The 17,295-nt window shown below is 37.8% G+C and overlaps 1 protein-coding gene across 2 annotated transcripts in view; it reads right to left on the reverse strand.

The window, feature by feature from the left end:
• Positions 1–17,295, reverse strand: part of prex1 (phosphatidylinositol-3,4,5-trisphosphate-dependent Rac exchange factor 1) — a 72,028-nt gene that overhangs the window by 42,992 nt on the left and 11,741 nt on the right. For both annotated transcript variants that reach the window (XM_055223033.1, XM_033970321.2), the window contains exons 2-6: positions 12,028–12,093; positions 11,796–11,918; positions 4,607–4,711; positions 1,718–1,819; positions 1,437–1,598 (exon numbers count right to left, since the gene is read on the reverse strand). In XM_055223033.1, coding sequence (XP_055079008.1) covers positions 1,437–1,598; positions 1,718–1,819; positions 4,607–4,711; positions 11,796–11,918; positions 12,028–12,093 — 558 coding nt within the window. The remainder of the gene's footprint in view (positions 1–1,436; positions 1,599–1,717; positions 1,820–4,606; positions 4,712–11,795; positions 11,919–12,027; positions 12,094–17,295) is intronic.

Genomic DNA, 17,295 nt, shown 5'->3' on the forward strand with positions numbered 1-17,295 from the left:
TGCCTGGGAGTGGGGCAGGGATCACGTTTCACACTATTGATTCCACCTCATCTAACAGCACCGGGTGAGGAGGGGCGCTAAGGGAGTGCATGGGAATTCAGAAGGCATGCCTGCACCTTTGTGTACACTTCCATGTGTTTAGCTCGTCAAAGATGGATGTGGGGCATGTCCTGGATTCTTAATGTGAGCAAGAAACAACATGGACGGGGGTTTGGCGAGTATGAGAGAAGCAGTAATGTGCCTGGACCTGATTCGGCACTACTGGAGGCCATTAGGCTTGGAGGTGATTAGGCTGGAGAGAGGAAAGAAGAGCGAGACTAATGCTGTTAGAAAGAAGCCACTGTGGGGGTCAAGTGGATAACTATAATGTAAAACTATTATTCCAAAGACAAAAAGAAAGTGTATCTTTAATCTTTAATGAACAGCTTCCTCCTGATCAATAGTACTCAAATGTATTAACTTTTTAAGCTGTTTTCACCTCAGTTCCAGTTGGCAGAATTTGATCTGTGGTGGAAATTACTAAAAACCATTAGGTCTCAACTGACAATTTAATAAGTTTGGTAAATCGGCACTTCGCAAGCAATACTTTGCTCAAAAATATAGATTTGTTTGTGAAAAAATATAACTAAATAATGATGCAAGTGATTAACTAAAGAAAAAGGCACTATAGATTTATCATTGTAACGGGGGAAACGGGGTCTGTTTTGGTAGGGTTGGCTGTTGGATGTCCCAGTGGGGCAGTTCTGTTTCCATCTTCCATTTCTTCTTCAGTCCCCTCAAGTGGTCCCCTCATGTAACTCTGCCCATGCATGAGGCTAGGACCCTGCTTCCTAAGTCTCTTCTGATTGGGCAGTTTGCCTGTTGGCATCTCCCTTGGCACCCTCAGAGGTTGGATTGTCCCTTTGGTGCCAGCTAAGACAAGGCTTCTGTTGTGGTGGGTGAGAGAGCCGTGAAAAATGCGCTGGATTCTCAACTCCAGCTCCCAAGCCCCGTCCATGGCCCCTGAGCTCTCAGCACTCATTTGGCTGCTAAGATAGTGGCTGGACTTGTTTTGTTAAAATTAGGAAGGGCATTGTTTACCTTACATTTCATTTAAAATAGATCTATAGTCAGATTCTGACTTTTTAAATGTGAGACATTTAGACATCATCACATGGCTGACTCACTCATTCTGAAATCTGTAGTTTTATTTATCTGACTACATGCTCAAACCTCAAAAAGGCAACTCACTGACAACTCACATGCTGTGTCTGGGGTACATGCAGGACAAACTCTTTCAAAATCAATATAAGTTTTTCAATCCAGTGTGATTCCACAGACATTGTAAAGTCCTACTATTCTCCAGCTGACCTCCATCTTCCTGTGTAGAAGCACGTGAATCTCTTCATGACAACTGTCTCCTGTTTGACCCCAATTCTCACGGTGCTGCCTCTTACCTCCCAGCCCTCTATGTGGGACTGCAGCTGTTCCAGAGCTTCCAGTTTCTCCATTTGCCTCTTGGTCTCGTTGATGTTGGAGCAGACAGCTTTCATGGCCTGCAGAGCCTCCTCCACTGCAGGATAGTCTGCGTGTTTTTTAGGGGTTCGCTTCAGGAGCTCCTGGTGAAAAATGTTTTAGGATACAAACATTAATATATACCAGATTGGCATACTACTTAAGCATTGTGTTCAAATTGCAAAATGTCAGATAATACCAAATGAGCAAAACTTTGCTGTACCTTCAGGAGAAGTGGGTATTTGCAGATCCTCTGGATGGGTGTGAGGAGGTAGCCCTCCAGTGGGATATCTGTGCTTTTCTTTCCTCCCAGTAGCATGCAATGCTGCAAAAGAAATGCAAGTATTATCAAACAAGTGTATCTAATATGCTTTTTTAAAAATTATTATTATAGACGCATGTGATGCAAAGTACATGCAACATAGTGCATTGTGCCATTTTCTGTATTTTTCTGTACTTCTCCATACTGATGCAGAAACAGTGATAGAAAACTGACATTTTCTAAGAAGTAGAATCTTTATTCACTCTCCTTTAAGGAGATCTTGATAGAACAAATATAAATTCATTTGAAAATACAAAATTTCCAAACGTCTTGAAACGTTTTCTCTGAGTATTATCCAGATAATGATTATTCCATTATTAAATTTGCTGCAGATTGTTTCAATAATCCATTAGTTCCTATCTTTGACAGAGTAATGCAAGCTGCATCAAGTCTCCACAAAGCCAAATATTTTTGACATTAGTATTGACATTAGTTTTGACAGGGACCATGAAATTTGCTTCATATTTTTGCAGTTTACCCAATAAATCTATGCAACGTGCAGAACAATGAATTTCATTTGTGCAGCTACAAAAACTCTTATGGACTTTAATCCTCCTGCTCCAGCTAAAGCAATGGTCTGAGACTTGGAGGAAAATTGTAAAAGAATACAAATACTCAATCTGGGTTCATTCAAAGTTGAATTCTACTGGGTCTGGATGTGAGCCAGCCTATATTTGGATATTTTGATGTGATTCATGGCTAGATGTGCATAGCCTACTCTAAAAATGCTACCAAACAATTAAATACAAAAATGTCACTTAGCAGCAGGCCATTTAGAGCAAAACAATGTGAATCAACACCACATGTCCTCAATTTCAGAAGAATCCTTTCAACATAAAGATCACTGCGAATCCTCTTATACCCTCATTCCCTTCAGAGGGCTTTCAGAATCACCCCCCTCACAACCGCTTTTATCAGAAGTGGGAGGCTGTAGTTACACTCAGGGTCCCTCCACTGTTCTGTTCGTTTGGAGGGATCGCAGCCTGTCAGGATGCAATGAGCTCATGGGACAGGATGAAAGATCAAACACCGCCATGCAGATAAACCGCTGCCGAGTCCTCGAATGGAAAAGAGATCACGCTAATCATACGGCAATTCCTTTTAACTCCAGAAGATGGTGGGGGGTGTTGACAAAAAGACCCTAAACTTTGATATTCCACTGACTTGCGATGTATTAATATTTCATCTGCTGCCATTTTATTTCCCATAGCCTTTTCTTATCTGGCACTTCTTTGTCAGAGCTTAAAGCCACAATTCTCTTCGCTTTTCCATTTGACCTCCTTTTGATTTCAATTTGCTCGTTCGCCGCTATTAAAAGTTCAATAATATAGAGGCTTAATTAATATGAAAATGTAAATGAACAAATGGCCACTGTATTGCAAGGATTTGAAATGGTCATCCTTTACTAATTGTAATAATAATTCCAACCATCTTCTTGTCTGCAGATTGCCATTCACTTGGCACTATGTTTCAGTTTTACATATGGTTGCTATACAAAACACATGTGATTTTAAGGCTGACATGACTTTAACATAGAACCAGATGCCAATTTTGCTTTTGTAGATGAATGAATAAATAGCAGCAGAACTGAAAATTTGAAACTCTCAAAAATGTACACTTTAAGTAATATAAAATTAGTTATGTTGAAATTGAAAACATAATTGTCCTTCATAAGACCAATGTACTGCTAGGACTGGTCACAAACAGAGCCACAGTGCAATACTGCTTTTCCATTCCTCTGGCCTAGAATAAAACCATGGAAGTGAACCATGGGGCCACACCAGGCCTTAGATGTCAGAGCCAGTCCTGCAAGGCCTGCCAACGACACTCCACAGCTGGGCCTTGCCTCGCTGCTTTCATTCCACACAACCCTTTTGAAACGAATGGTGCCACTAGTTCATTGTCCAGGGCCTAAAAGGTGGAAACAGCTGCCGACGGAAGCGCCACACAAGAGTGAAGACAAAAGTGGCCTTGATGGTGGCCACATCCTGTCCGGACAGGAAGAGTGCTCACGGACTCTGGAGCTTTGAGCTGACATGGAAGCAGAGGTGAGACTGGGGAAGGAAAGGGTGGGTAATGACAAAGGAAGGCATAACACTCAAGAGAGGAAAGAAAAGTAGGGCAATGTAAAAATGTATGAACTAAATAAATGTTATTTATGTTATTTGTGAACTAATAGGAAACTGGGGTGTAAATAAAGCATCTTATAAAAGGTAGGGTGGCTGTTTAAAGCTGTAAGTGAATAATTTGTGTTCAGGTGAGGTCATAGAGCTGAGATGATTTGCAGATGTGTTGACCTATTTATGCGTAATATCTCAGTGAACTCAGATCTTATCCACAGAAACAAAATATGCACAAAGTTCAACTTCTGTATTGGAACACTTAAGTGAAATTATTTTCTCACAATCATATCAAAAATTATTGTATTGTTCAGTCATACAGGCATGATTGTTGTCAGGTGAAAGAGAGGTAACACTTTAAAATAACTACACCTGTATTAGCAAAGATAAAACATGAAGAAGATGAAATTAATAAAGTAACAAAATTTGTTGACAAAATTTGTCAAGAATGACTCAGGCTTAATAAGTAATACTCTAATCCTTACACCATATTTTAGTTTCTAAGCCTTCATCTTCTTAATAAAGCATGAAGAAAGACTTAATTCACAACATACAAGTGGTTTATTAAGGCTGTAAATAGTGTAGTTAATTTAAAATGTTACAAAAAAGAACTTTAGAAGAAAAAACTTGAAACCATAACCAGAACAATGTGCGTCAATAAGTGTCTCACCAGCAGAAAGGTCCTGATGTGAGGAACCTTGTTGAGCTCCATGAGTAGCCGCAGTGCTTTCTCATGGTTACTGCAGTACTCGCCGTAGACAGAGAAACTCTCCCTCTGCAAAAACAAAAATCTGACTTCAGCCCAGGTTTGTAATGAACGGTGAAATACTGAGAAGATGCTGAGTGGAGGGCTCCACTTCCATCAGTCTAATGGGAATATATTGTAGCAGGGAAAGAGGGGCATAACACTTCCACAGCAATTACCATTAGGACACTTTTATGACGCACTAATGAGAGAAAAGCTACTTGTCTGAAAGCTTTTGAATGCTTTTGAGCTGTTATTTACCGCTTGTCAAAGCACCCTTTTTGAGGATTCATAAATAGATAAATAAAAATGTGCATTGCAGACTTTTAAGCTTTGTTATTCTGCACAGTGAGGCAAAACCAGGTTAAAAACAACGTTTGAAACTGCCATTTTTGTGATACTACATACATAAAGTGACACCAGGACTTGTGAATGATCTAAAATACATTATTTAAGCAGTACAGTGAAGACAATGTAGAACACAGTGTACCACAGTTGAATCCCCAGCCCCAGGCTTATTCAAAGCTATTGTGCCTTCTTAACCGCGCTGTGGATAATTGGGATGTGAAACCATGTGCTCAGTGGGGCTCGAGCTCCAGGACCAGAAACTGAAACTGTCATTTGAAACAGCCGTGTAAGTGAAATGTGAAACTGCAGGTGCCAGGACACACTGCTTTTAACTTGAACTGAAACACAACCTGGAGATTAGCTTGTAAAAGATGGACATAGAAATACAAAACATGAGGAAGAAGAAATATCAATGGTCACTGGATATTGTTGTAACATTAACTTCAAACAATACAAATGTAAGAGAAAGACGAATGGCATTAGCAATTTTAAGTAGGCAATAGTAGGCTGCAATACAAATGAATGTAAAAGTGTTAGATATCTTTCTCAGGTTCAAATCACGCACAGGAGTTTGGATGTTCTTCCTGTGGTGGATTTCCTCCAGACACTCCAGTTTCTCCAATAATCTAGATAATGCACAAAATCTAATGCTCATTCTCATTTAAGACTTCTATCACCATAGGGAATTTTTTCTTCTGCATCTGATCCATCCATCAATGCTACTGGGGCAACCTGTCAGGAGCAGCAGACAGCCATAGTCATAGTGCAGTATCCAGGGATCAGTTTTCAGACCCTGAGCTGGCTTGATCAAGAGTCAGACTGACAATATTATTGCAATATAATTCTAATATACATTTAGTATTGAACACATCTTAAAAAGGTAAATGTTAAGCGTTCATTAATAGGTTAACCTGTGTCAAAATAATAGCTTAACAAAGACTAAACTAAGATCAAAACAATATGCCTTTTGATAATATGAAATAACACTGCTTCTGACAAGGTGCCAAGAGGAATTGGTTAGGATTGGTCAATTGCAGAGCCAAAACCAATTTCAGGGACAATAAAGTTTACAACAACACATTTAAAATTTCTATTTATATACATATTGCATAACATGGTGCCATTTGTAATCAGACTAATGTGTAGTCTTAGTGTTATTACTATGTATTTTTACCACTAAGTCAAATCATGTTTGGCAATATTGTACAGAACAGATGTGCAGCTAAGTATTACATGTGGTTTCACTCCTACACACACCTACGACACATGGTGCTTGTGTGTTAAGAGAGGCCAACAGTGGTGGCAGGGGCCCCAAAAACAGAACTGACGGCTCCTTTTTTAGAAGCCTGTGTCTGCTCTTTCCTCATCCGTTCGTGCAATGAGAGCTCTCAGAGTGGTTTATATGTACATGTGTAACCCAAAGTCAGTGACACAATGTAATCAGTGGGCAGCAGGAGCACACACACACCCAGAGCCGCATTGGCAGGGGACCCCTCCAGAACACCACTGGGAGGAACAGCTAGGCCAGCATATGGTGTGGAAGTCCTGATATGGTTAATGGACTATGTACAACAAACAGAGGGCATCTGTACATTTACTTGTGTAATTCTATTTGTCTTGGTTCCAGTGGTGATAGTACTGCACTTACATCAAATTGTTAGATATCTGTACCTTACTTAAGTAGATTTGATAGTGGATACATTTACTTTTACTTCACTAAATTTGAGAGCAGGTATCTGTACTTTCTACTTCACTAAATTTTTGAACTGGACTGAAAAGTAGAAAGTACTTTTCATATAATTTAACTTTTACTATTTTTGTGGTAACATCCTGACTAAAACGTCTTGACTTCAAGCTTAAAAATACAAACAAAAACAAACATAAAAACACAAAATGCAAAAGAAAAATAAAGAAACTGATTTGTATTGTGTAAAATATGCAATATTTTTAACCAGTATTACTACATTTAACAGTTTAACAAATTAAAAACACTTGTACTTTTTACTCTAGTAAGTACATTTTTACAATGGTACTTAAATACTTTTACTTAAGCAGATTTTTTAATGTCATACTTTTAACTTATTTTTGTAACTTTTTGACTTTTTAAACTTTTACTTAAGTAACTTCATGGAACACCTCCAATTAGTCAGTCATAGCCATTTAACACTTTAACTCTAAACATCTCTTGTGCCCAGAATAGCTCAGCATAAGACTACGGTTGTTCCCTTGATAGGCATGGCTTCTTATTTAAATTCATCATCACTGGAATGTTATTACTTGGCCTAGATCAGAAAGCATCACACGCTCTCCAATCACACCAGGTCAATGCATAATGACACTATTTCAGAAAGTGCATAAGGGCATGACTGTTGCTCTGAGCGAAGACCTTGCAGACAGGGAAAATATTCACTTCTCAGATTCCACCTTCAATACCACATCACTTCACTTTTTACCTAGGGAATATAGAATAACCCCAATCATGTTACGATACATATTAATTTAAATGTAATTCTAATATATTTATATATTCTAAATATTGTGTAGTAGCACTATTGCTTGAAGTAAGGGGATTGCAATATGTCAAAACCTTTTTAAGACTATTTTTTAGAGCCTAAATTGACTCTTGCCATGTTAGCACATTGTTACCTCATCAAAAACATACCTAGAGTTCTGTTTTGTTTCATTCACATGCTTGAGTAACCTTTTATTATTAGTCTGTCTACATCCCTAAAGCTCAAAATGTACTGTTCTACCTTGTGATGTCATGAAGTGGTAGTTTTCAGGTTACCGGCTACATTTTACCTTTTGTTCAGTAGACTGGAAATTCCAGGGCTGAAATTATCCAAATAATTCTAGGTGTATGGAGTTTAAAAACATAGTGGAGCACTGTATTACCATATGACATCACAAGATGGAACAGAGCGTTTTTTTGTTTGTGAGCAGAACTCAGCCTAAATCCAATCCAATCCAATACAACTTTATTTATAAAGCACTTTAAAAACAACACAGTCGACCAAAGTGCTGTACACAGGTTAAAACACAAAACATGAGATGGAATAACATTAAAAACAGAACATGATAAATGTCAAGTCTTTACACTGAGTTAAAAGCCAAGCTAAAAAAATGAGTTTTAAGAAGAGATTTAAAAATATGAGGTGTGTGTGTTAAACATGTGTGAATGAAACAAAACACAACTCCAGGTATGTGTTTGATGAGGAAACAGCATTATAAAATAAATCAGAAAATAATGCAATAAGGTATTTGCTTCTTTTGACAGCTCACAATTCACTGTGGTTGGTTAATTCCACCCTCATTCACTCAGACAAATAGGGAAAATGGCTGGGGAAAACGGTCTTTGTTTAAACATTAAAAAGGAATAATGGTATGACAGTATGACTATATCAAAATATTCTTTCCCGGATGAGATCACGATTACATTTTTAATATAATGTTACCCAGGCCAGCCCAACACAGCATATTCAGTTAGGCACCCATTAAAGGTTGGGAACACTAGTAGTTTTGGAGATGACAAGCTTATTTTACCTATATAGATCTTATTATCCATCTTATTTATACATCTGCAGCCCCAGAGCAATGTTCACATTTGACATTGAACAGCAATAAATCTTTCCATTTTCTCTTTTGACTGACTGGATGGCACACAGTCTGGATGGACAATGGGGAGGTTAATCAAATCCCAGTCATGGTGTTGACCTCTAGGCGGGGTCAAGGGCCGTGGCTGGAGGCGAGGCAGCATGATTGGACGAGAGGTGTCTGTGCTGAGAGACAAAAAGGTTGTGGTTTGAAGAGAAAAGTGTAACAGAGAGAAAGCCAAACAAAGCTGGCGTTTGTGGGAAACCTGAAAGGAAACACATGTATGAATAATGGCAAAGATGGTCAGTGAAATGGGATGGGCTGTATACTATAATACACTATACCCCATACTATTTCTGTGTTGCAGGTGACATCACAATATTTTATAGGTCAATAAGATTTAATACAGTTTGGGCAGCTAAAATGATTATTGTTAAAATGCAGATTTCTATTGTAATACAAGACGTTATGGGTTTTGTCACTAATAGAAATCATCAGGTTAAACATTTATCTCTCTCATCTACCACTAATTGATAAAACTAGAAACCACTAAGAGATGTTGTGTTAGACAAGGATATAATCATCAACCACCTATTCAGTCAGAGGAAGAGGTTTGTATACACAAGTCAACGCTGTTAAAATTTTCACATATTTTTAAAACAAGAAAGGGTAAAAATAGAAGTTAGAGGTAAAAGAGGTTAGACAATGACAAAAAAAACAACAAGTAATAAATAAGAGAATGCAGTCAGTGGTAACTGAACTGTAACTATGAGGTTAACCCTTGTTATTATTTCTTACAATGATTAGTCAAACTGATTTATACTACAGACTTGCAGGATATGCTTTTCAGGTTTCTAAATAACTATGGCGCGCTAAATAATACCACATTAAAAAGAACAGTTTTACTATTTTTTCCTATTTTAATACAGATACCTGAAAGAACTAAGAGTCAAGTCTGAAGATGAATGTCGTGGTTGTGACCTGTATGCCTTTCCACCAGAGCGAGGGGATGGGGACGTGTTGCGCTCCTGTAATCGATTCCGCGCCCTGACACTCCGCCTGACACACTGATTTGTCATGACCCTGCACATATGTGAGCACTAGCAAGGCTGATGAGCCAATCTAAACACGATCTGTGCATCAGAGCCAATCATTTAGTCATTTCAGTCTATTGTGTAAATCTGCAATGGTATAAGTATAAAGAGACATCAATATGAGTGTTATGTTGTGTCGAAAATATGGTCATCACAACAACATGGACAGAAGGAGGACTAACAAAGAAATCAGGGATGGTTGAAGAGAACAGCTGTGTTAGAAAGAGATAAACACCTTACTAATTGTTAAAAATACTAGTCTCTGCTAACAGAAATGACTACTAGACAAATTTTGTGTCACGGTTATCATGACCAAAATAATTGTGACTGACAAAAACATCACAAAAATTATTAAAATTACTAACAGCTTAAAAATGTTAGAGATATGAATAATTATAATTTAAATATTATGAATTAGTTCCATCTTTAAATGACTTTAATAGTACTGTACTTTGTTATCAGTGGAAATTATTTACACTGGCGATTATCTTTGTCGGTGATTATCACGATTATACAAAATCTAAAACAAACCATTATTGTCAGCCCTTTTCATCACGATAAACGATATTATTGTTTACTGCCCCATCCCTACTCACTGCTCAACAAAAGGAATGTGCGATATATAAATAACTCAGTGTGTGAAGTGTTGCGTCTCGTTGAAAGTGAAAGTGGATAGTTAACTTGAGGGTCACTCTGGAATGAGAGTGTCACCAGCAGAAGGACTGTCCCTCCACCCAGTGACACAACATGTCTTCCTCTGCAGACACAGACCCCTCTTTGTTAATATCCCAGGCCATATGAGTTCAAACAGAGGGGAGGGATTCTGTGCAGAAGGAGACAGAGTAGACAGTGACTTGCATGTCCTGATAAAGAGAGATGGTGGCAAAGAGAGCCTCTTTCTTCCCGACAGGATGCAGGCCTGTTTAGAGAGGGAGGTTTGGGGAGTGTTTGTGTGGCTCAGGGGTAGTCCCGGAGATGGGAGGGGTGAGAAACACAGAATGAACGGGCTTTCACAGCAGGATTTGCACGCTTCTCCTGGATCTGTGGTTACAGGGACCATGAAACAGGCATGTGTGTCTGTGTTCGAGACAGAAATGCATACAGCCACAACCTGATTATCCAAAGGTAAAACTAGGCCTGTCATGATTCTAAATTTTGAAGTGCGATATATTGTTCAAGAAAATAGACGATAAACAACAATACTGAAACTAAGTTATGCTGCTGATACAATAACCCTAAAGCAGACTTACCACCAAATTCTATTCTATTCTAAAAGTACAATACAATAAATAGAAGAATGCAACACTAGTAAGTAGTTTGTACCTATATTGAGTCGGTGGAGTTCTCAAATAAAAAACAACAACAAAACCATCCTACTATTGTCAAGAATGTTCATGTGTTGAACGATAAGTCTATATAGTAATTACTGTGACAGGCCTAGGTAAAATTGTTAGGAGGAGAGCTGTTGGTTGGTTTAGTGCTTATATTCAAATGACCTGCTGATTGTGCAATAGATAAAGAACCTAACATTGGTAAAGGGACCAATAATTAAGACATTTCAAAAAATATTCAAATGTGTGGCTATAGAGCAGGTGCATGTCCTCCTTTATAAAAAAATAGACATCTCCATATTTATCCACATATAAATAACAATCATTTCCAAACAAGCAAATGTCAATGGTTTTGTTTACATGCATCCCAAAACAAGATTATTGGATGATTTATGGACCTTTCAGATTATTTCAGTGACATCCACAGCGCAAAATCTGATGTGAGTAATGTGAGGGACAATCATGAGAAAGAAATCTGATTACTCACATTAGATTCTTTAATATTTTTATAACTCCACAAATTGCATAATAATCAGATTTTGAGTGCGCATGTAAACGCCAATGTAAAGAAGCATTTTACCCAGTGATCTGTAGTATTTTTCAACCTACAGCTCCTCCTGGTACAATATTCCAAGTTAATGTTTGGAGAAATACAACATTATCTGCCACTCTCTGGAGTACAGTGACACTATATACCTGAATAAAGTTGGCTCTTGGCTGGGTGCCTATGTGTTGCCATAAACTTACAAACTGTAGAAAGACGTGTCCCAGTGCATTGTGAGGTTGGGGTTCAGGCAGCAAACTGGCTTCTATCGCTGATAAGACTTCTTTGTGCAACTCCAGGATGTCCTCAATATTTGAAAACAGAATCTGAAAACAAAGGTTGGGATGACAAGAGGTTAAGAGGAAAGAAGAGATGGCTGTCGTGCAAGAATTAAAGTCTGCTGTATATAAATGTAGATAAAAATATAAAAAATACCTTGACATGTTCAGGTGCAAGACACTGCTGATCATCTGGTGTTTGTCTGATTCTTTCTAAAAAGGCCTGGGGGAAACAGAAAAATATGTTAAGATAAACAGTATTGTTATTCACCTACATACATTTACACTATACTTATTTTATTAATGCAAAAGGTCACATCTTTATTAGGAGGGTTGTAAAGGAGTATCCATATGTAAATGTTTTGATAATTACTATAATCTTGAATTTAGAAACAGGACCTTTCAATGTAAGTATATATAGTGTGTGTGTGTTTATGTTTATATTACATATATATGCAAAATTGACTCCTGTGAAATTTAAGCCATGTTAGAATGTTGTTATCTCATAAAAACATACCCAGAGTTGTGTTTTGTTTCATTCACACGTTTGAGTAATCTGTGTCTACTTCTCCAAAGCTCAAATTTCTCTGTTCCACCTTGTGATGTCATGAAGATGTAGTTTTCAAGTTAATAGCTACCTTTCACAGTAGAGGACTGAAATTATCCAAATGATTCTTGCAAATGTGCATGGACTTTAAAAACACAGTGCAGCGCTTCCTGTATTGTGTTCCTGTATTGTGTGTTGAGTATTTTCTGTTGTGATGAGGAAAACAAATATTATAAAATAGATCCAAATATAGTGCAATATGGGCCCTTTAATTGCATAGTATTAAATACACAGTACAATGTTAAATTACAAGAAATGGGTATAGGGAAGGAAATTCACGCGTGACATAACTGAGATAAGAATAAAGTTAACAAAATATAGTTCAGTGCCACTACCACCGGATTTTAAATGGAAACTTTTGTTTGTGCAAAACCTTTGAAAGAGGAAGTCAATATAGAAATGCAGTCTGCAGTAGCACTGCAAGAGTTTATGGGGCCATTTAAATCACATTGTATGCATTGTGTATTTGGAGCACCTGAGCATTCAACTGCAAAACATCAGCCAAAATAAGCAGTTCATTGTTACACTGTCCTCACACATCAGTTCACCATAGACAAGCGTAACAGGCTCCTGTCAGGCTCTTCTCTGCTCAGTCTGTGTGCATGCGTGTGTGTGTGTGCGTGTGTGCATTCATACAGTGTGTGCAGACTCTGCCAATCACAACCCTGATGCAAAAAGCAACGTGAAAAAGGGGAAGAGAATCTGCAAGCACTTTGTTTTTTTTCCTGCCTTCTCCATTTGTCTGTCTACCGTACAGCGCCCTGAGTCTGTCTCTGCTCGGGGTCTGCCTTGCTTCCAGATGTCAACACAGGCTTAAGCAGGGGCAATGGGAGGACAGATATAGATCCCCAAAACACAAAATAGAAACTGCTTACAGGTCTCTAGTGAACAGCATGGGGAGGGACAGCATGGGGAGGGAGGTAGCTCACTTCAAAAAGTAGAATACTACATATAACTTCAACCACACAACCTATATTGCTAGAATGATGCATTCCTTATCATTAGTGTAAAACCTGAATTTCACATTGGGTCAGCTCTGAAAAATTGAAAATGGGTGGATGATGTTTAGGGATGTAACTGTTACTGTATGTCACTACATGGAAGTCTCCTCACACTCTGATCCACTGTCATTGGCTATTGACATCCTTATATTGCATATTTGTAACTTTCCACTGTCTGTATCTATAATGCAAAAGAAAAATATATACAACTATGGAATGAAACAATATGAAAGCTTAAATCTATGTTTTCATAATTATTGCTTTTTCTGCAGCTGTTACCTAACATGTTTGGTTTATTTCAGTGGTTCGTCATCTCCTCATTAATTTATTTTAATCATGACATAATATAATCAAATATTATAATTTAAAGTGGAATGTCATCAGTTCTCATTTTTACAGCAAATTGAAGTCTTGCTCTGTATTGTCACCCATCATCATATGCTCAATGTGTGCCCATAATGAAAGACTGGCATTTGTAATCACACATTGGCTCTAAAGATAGGCCACTGCCAACTGAGCAGCCAAGCAGCAATCATATCATTTCCCAAAGGACTGTGCACTTTGGGAGGTTTGTCTCCACTTTATGTCAGCCTTTATCTGTATGTACATGGGTCCAGACCAGAATAGAAAGCAAAGGTCTTTACCACAGGGAGCTGTGACCTCGCTAATTAAGATCAGTATTAAAAGGGAAGATGTGGTGGACATGGCTGTACTTCAGGCAAAGCCTAATTAAGTAAACCATATGGCATATGGCCAACTGTATGCACAGGGAAGTAGTCAGTTGTGCAAAAGACTGTGTTGTCACGATCAGAGAAGGTGAAATAATGTGAAAAATAACTGAGCCAATACAGGGTCAAAATTAGGGAGGCCAACTATTCAAACAACTGTATTTGGTTAATGAGATGTGAGGTTAAATGTGAAGTTCAAGATAAGCTAGAAGATAAGTTTGCTCATGAATGGTTTGAAATAAACAGGTTCACCAGTTCTACAAAACACACAGTTAACACGAACAAAGATGAGAGGAACAAAGGATTAAATGAGAAAAAGGTGTGTTTGTGAATGTCCAGTTAAGATTGCAGTTGTTCTTTTTGACATCCCTGACAGGCTTCAGTCTCTCCACAAATGTGCCACCCAGATGTGGAGATGGAAGCTTCAGCAAAACAGGGAGCAGTGAGACAACAAAGAGATCCATTCAGACTGAACCTGGCCGTCCTCACCCTGGGTGTATTGGCTGTCGTCATTGTTCCATAACAAAATACACATGGACGGTTCTGACCACCTTCAAAAGACATACTGACACAACCATTGCTGCTGCATTACTGCTACCAACAAAAGACAACTTTCTGAACTACTACAACTACTGCTAAAACCATACTATAGCATTTTCCATTTCAGACGGCACAAGGTTAAAAAACAAGAATACAACTTGTTTGCTTCTCCCAGAGAGATCATGTTGGCAGGGTGACATGTTGGCAGCATCATTTTTCCAATTATGGACAGCCTGATGTTGATAACATATTTGGACCCTAATATCTCACTGTAAAACCCTACAGTCAAACTTTAACAAACTGATTACAAGAATGAATAGTAATTATTATAATTAATTCATTTGGGACTCTGGTTATATATAAATATTTCATAACTTTTGTTAAAGACCTATGCCTTGTGTAAGTCTATTTGAATTAAAGCTATAAGTTCTACATAAATTCTTTCTTTATCATCATTAGTGTTGCTCTAGAAATTAGTATTAGTTCTAGTTCAAATTCACATCTGTCTGAATTCTGTTGCACGTCTGGTGTGGACTTATATAGAAGATTCAGACATACAAATAAAGTACTGTTTCACTTTTACACACAACTACAGTGACAGGTTAAAGACACGGATCAAGGTCAGTGTTGAACAAAGAACAGCCAGTCAGGAAGCAGAGCAGTGATGACTGTGTAATTCTAGCTGCTTGTACACATTACTAGTTAATCAGCATGAAGAGATATTGATGACATCAGCGCTATGCACTAATCAGATCAAACCAAAACAATGAATAAAAGTTAAAGCAATCTGATAAACTGCAACAACTGCAATTTCCTTCTTTGTAAATACTTATGTAAATTGTCTAAGGTCAACAAAATGTTAAAGTGAAAAAAGATACAAGATGTTGCTGATAAAACTCAGACTGACTTACTTAGGGCCTGTTGCTCGGTCCTTTGAAATTTAGCTATCCATGCAAAACATAATTACTCCCAGATAACTAAAAATAAAGATGACATAAATGAATGTGTTAATAATTGTGGCTCAGATGGAACCCAGATCCATGTGAATCTCAATGCTGAGTGAGGGGCTCAGCTGCTGTAGATGTGGCTTGTAATTGGTTTAAGCTACAGAGACGATAGGCAGTAGTACTCCTGATGTATCATTACTCTTACACTGATGCTGTATTTTGTAGGTGTGACTCAAAACAAAACTAGAGATGATGCTGAAATTGAAGCTATCTATGTGTATACCTATTTGTACAGTACAGTTTTAGAATATCATGGACAGGCCTGACTAAAAGGGAAGTGTCTTATCTGCAAGCACAACATATAATATCTGTAACAGCTATAAGGCTATGACATGGCCACAAAAGGGAGAAAAACACAATTGCAATGTAATGTGATGGGATACAGCCTAAAATTTGGCAAAGATATGTATGTTAAATGACTATTATTACTTCTTAAAAGGTTCACGTAAGTTCTCAAAAGCATATAAGCAAAAGCACATATATACAGAAGAAGGTTTGTTATGAAGATTATGATACCATTAACCTGGCAGAAAATGTCACCTTTTAATTGTGGTGAATTTATTTAATTAAATCAATGCACACCATAAGATCCTGGCACATAAATTAATAATCCCTGCTAATGGATTACTGGCAGGGGCGGAGCGGGGCTCTGAAATCTGATTGAAGCATTTGCAATGCAGTGGCCCATCACCATCACCAGCAGCCCTCTTTTTCAGCTTGTGTAAAAAAATTAAAAAAAAAATTAAATAGCCTACATAAATATCACCTAAATGTCTGTGCAGTCTCTCCAGGAGAATTTCTGTAACCTGCTGCGTTTGATTTATTATTTTTTGCCAATAACAATGGGCCTATTACAATGAGTGGGTGAGATCTAATATTGGCCTATGCATAAAACTAGGCCTAGATAGAGCTTGGCCTATGCTATTCTTTTTGTAATTTATTTCACATAAAATGTTCCATTCAATGCATAATTTACACCTAAAAATTGCTAAACCCACTGTTACTCTGTACACAGCTTCTTTTTGTGTTGTTGATTTAATGCATTGTCATTTTAAAACCTTTTCACAATAAGGCCCATGCTGCAGTTCGTAAAAGCATATAATCTTATTTTGAAAGGGCCACGGCAAGTGTTTAGTTGATGTTAGCATTGCCTTAACATAGCAGTATGTGCTGGAAGAACTTTCCCAAAGTTTTGGGCTACAAGGGAATAAACCATGGTTCTATAATAAGAATAAGATTTTATTATACTTTCATGGAATAAACACACAATTTAGCAGAGCTTTGTAGCCCAAAATAAAACAAAGCAAAAAGAAACTACGTACGAGCAGGGTCAGCCTCTGCTCCTCGAAAAGCCAAAAATTTAAGCAGGTAGTGTCCAGCCCAGTTTACTCATTGCCCACTTACTGTAATATTAAACCTGAAGGAAATATGATTGTGACAGTAGAAACCTTTGAAAAGTCTGCACAAACGGGAAGCTGGGCAGTAACTGTGTGAATGAACTGAAGAATTGAAGAGTTGAAGAAATTAAGAATTGAAGAATTG

The sequence above is a fragment of the Periophthalmus magnuspinnatus genome, chromosome 7 (genome assembly GCF_009829125.3).
Source record: "Periophthalmus magnuspinnatus isolate fPerMag1 chromosome 7, fPerMag1.2.pri, whole genome shotgun sequence".
In the NCBI taxonomy this organism is placed as follows: domain Eukaryota; kingdom Metazoa; phylum Chordata; class Actinopteri; order Gobiiformes; family Gobiidae; genus Periophthalmus; species Periophthalmus magnuspinnatus.